The 2,992-nt window shown below is 36.8% G+C and overlaps 1 protein-coding gene across 1 annotated transcript in view; it reads right to left on the reverse strand.

The window, feature by feature from the left end:
* Positions 1–2,478: 2,478 nt before the first annotated feature.
* Positions 2,479–2,992, reverse strand: part of LOC108802061 (myosin-binding protein C, fast-type-like) — a gene marked incomplete at its 5' end in the record, with an annotated part of 30,473 nt that continues 29,959 nt past the window's right edge. The window contains one exon of the mRNA XM_018573953.1: positions 2,479–2,508. Within this exon, the coding sequence (XP_018429455.1) occupies positions 2,498–2,508 (11 nt within the window). The remainder of the gene's footprint in view (positions 2,509–2,992) is intronic.

The raw sequence follows: 2,992 nt of genomic DNA on the forward strand, positions 1-2,992 counted from the left end.
AGTAAAGCTGATCATGCACATAATGTGGACAACCTGAGAATTAAAAATAAATCTTCTTTTTCACTTCAGATGTACATAACTATTTTATACCCATCAGACTGTGAGCTGTGGGAGGCTTTTTTTGTACTAAAATATCAGAATAAGTAGAGATCACAAGAACAATTACAATTGGTGTTAAATACAAAGTTACTTCACATCATGGCCCATTCATAAAATGCAGGCCATTGTGTAGATCCTGCAGTGCGTCACAGAGTTCTGGCTGCCTAAGATTGCAGAAAGAACTCCATGATTGGGAGAGAAGCCAGTCACAGATTTTTTCACAGGTCACATGGCTCTATCTCCTGAAGAAAGTACAGTGCAATGCACATTTGTAAAGTACATCACTGGACTCCTAAATCAGAGACTTACATAGGTTAAGGTTTACTAAGCTTGTCCTGCTTTGAGGCATTTACAATTTTAAAACAGAGTACAGGTTCAGTTTCATGATTCTTTGTGTTACAGTGAATATGATAATATCATCATGTCTCAACTATATGCCAGAAAACATCAAATCCCTGACATGGACTGTTGACCATTTATAGTAGTTTGCCCATTCCCTACCTCTCTCCTTTCTATTAGACATTTGCTAAAAATCTTTATGTTTTGTGACCTGTTATTAGTTCAATATTGCCCCTGAACCCTCACATTTCTAGCCTAGGCAAAAGTGACGTACCTTAAGCCGCCCAGAGCTTCCTGGGATATTCACGTTACACATCGCAGAATGCTGCGGGTCAGTGAGAGCCAAAGTATTGTGAGAAGCCGTGCCTGCATAAATCTTGCAATACTTCAGCAAATGAAAATGGGAGGGTAGGAGAGCAATTATACATTATTTAAAGGTTACAAAACAAATATTTTTATCAAATGCCTAATAGAGAGGAGTTAGGGAATGAAAAACAAATAGTCAAAGGTCCATTTTATTCTTTCACTCTCAAATAATTGAGTGCTTTAAGCAATATCCTAAACGTATTCAGTCACAAGTGTTTTCTTTTTTTAAGCTTTTTCTGAAACAATTTACTTACATGTATTCTGTGAGCAACAAAGGCTATAAGACACATAGTTTTAAACCATAGTCCTTAGAACCAACTAACTGCATTTTTGCCATCTGCAATTCATCGAACATGCTTTTTATATTATGACATACAGCAATTAATACATGAACAAGGACCTGTATACAGGACATACAGAATATAGCTTTTACATGAGAATACGTCAACACAAAAACACACATTACAGTAAAGAAATGGCACAACAACAGTTAACAAGAACAAAGAAGCAAATGTTTCACATATAGTAACAAGCGCTTATTTAGAATACACCACATACGATAGTAAATATTACATGACAAGACAAAACATATGATGAAGACAAATTTCTTTATTTTCTTTGCATTTTTAAATGAAAGATCCAGGTAGATCTCATTCTGACCTCCAGCTGCAAAATGGAAACAAAGCAAACATGAGTGAAAATGTATATTTACATTGCATATATTTGTCAATATATTAGCTTTCAGCACCAGAAGATCAGTGAGGGTGGTTTCAGATCAGAGCTGTCTATGCAAAGAGTGAAGTCCTACACTATCCCTAACCTTCCCTGTAGCCCTAACCCTCCTTGTACCCCTAGCGCTCATGCAACCCTTATTTTCTTTTTTCCGCAATCACCATTTCTGCACTGAAATCCTCTTCAGCTAATACGAACTTCCTAAACCAAAATACATAAGTGCCTGATTCATGTTTTTGATGCATGTGCTATATTTCAGGAACGGCACCACCATGCTATACATGTTCAGTCAGTATTCCCTGAGCTTTTTTTGTATTGTTTACCTGATACAACATCTGTATATCAGACCAAAATGAGGGACAACCAAGGAGGAACGAGGAATAAAGAGATTTGGTTCCAAATGACGGACAGCCCCTCCATTTGGAAGACAGTTGGAAGGTATGTATAGTATGTATTTTAACTGCACATTTAGCTCTTTGCCTGGACTTTAGCTTGAATTGCAATACATATGTTTCTTTCTTTCCTTCCTTCTCTTTTTCCTTCATATAGCAGCAGTAATGTCCAAGCGCAGGCCTTTATACATCAGCCCCATAATGCTCTCAAAGACTTAAGATGCTGGGCTCCCTAATTATTTTTGCATGGATCAGGCAGAGATCTAATGTTTATGGGGTAGTGCCCAACAGCCATGAACAGGATTTTCTGGGGTACATACAATCATTACTGTTTTCCCTATAGATAATTCTACACTAGGTAACTCCCCCCTCCCTCCTCTATTGCCCAATCAAGAGAGTTCATGTTTAGGGCAGAAGTTGACACAAAAGGCATTGGGAAACAATTGGATTGCACATGTATGCCTGACAGGTTACTAATGCCGATGGCCAGCATTACTTGTAGTCTTTCTTGTAGCATCTACTGCTATATACTAATACTTACTGGAACTGCTTATCAATCCAAGATGAGATTACTGAGGAACTGCATGAAGAAAGGAAAAATGGAGTTAGAGTACTTGTGTGGCATAAACTCTTTTCAAATACATATAATTAACCAAATATGGTTTTGGTGCTCAAATACATGAGAACGCTAAAGAACCTTCAATCCTTGTTTCTCAATTTCTGACTTTCTTACATTCATCAACAAAGACTTGTAGCAATAAACATAATATTGAGTAGGGAAGTTGGACATTGCATTTTTGCTTTTCAGTGATCAAAGGTTTTGTATATTTTAAAGTGTGAATTGTAAGGTCTTCCCTGCTGTGGCAAGTGGACAAGCTGGGTTACCTTAACTTAACTTGTTTACCATTAGTATTCTCAATATGTGTCTCCTGTTTGGCTCTTAAAGTGTATGTTAATCCTAACAATTAACTTATCTTATTTGCTTCCTTTAGGTTTGTTATATCTAAAAAAAAAAAAAAAAAAAAAAAGCTGATGATTTTGCCAAAAATTCAGAGCTCCCCTTT

This window comes from Nanorana parkeri, unplaced genomic scaffold (assembly GCF_000935625.1).
Source record: "Nanorana parkeri isolate BGI_ZX_2015 unplaced genomic scaffold, ASM93562v1 scaffold2636, whole genome shotgun sequence".
Taxonomy (NCBI): Eukaryota; Metazoa; Chordata; class Amphibia; order Anura; family Dicroglossidae; genus Nanorana; species Nanorana parkeri.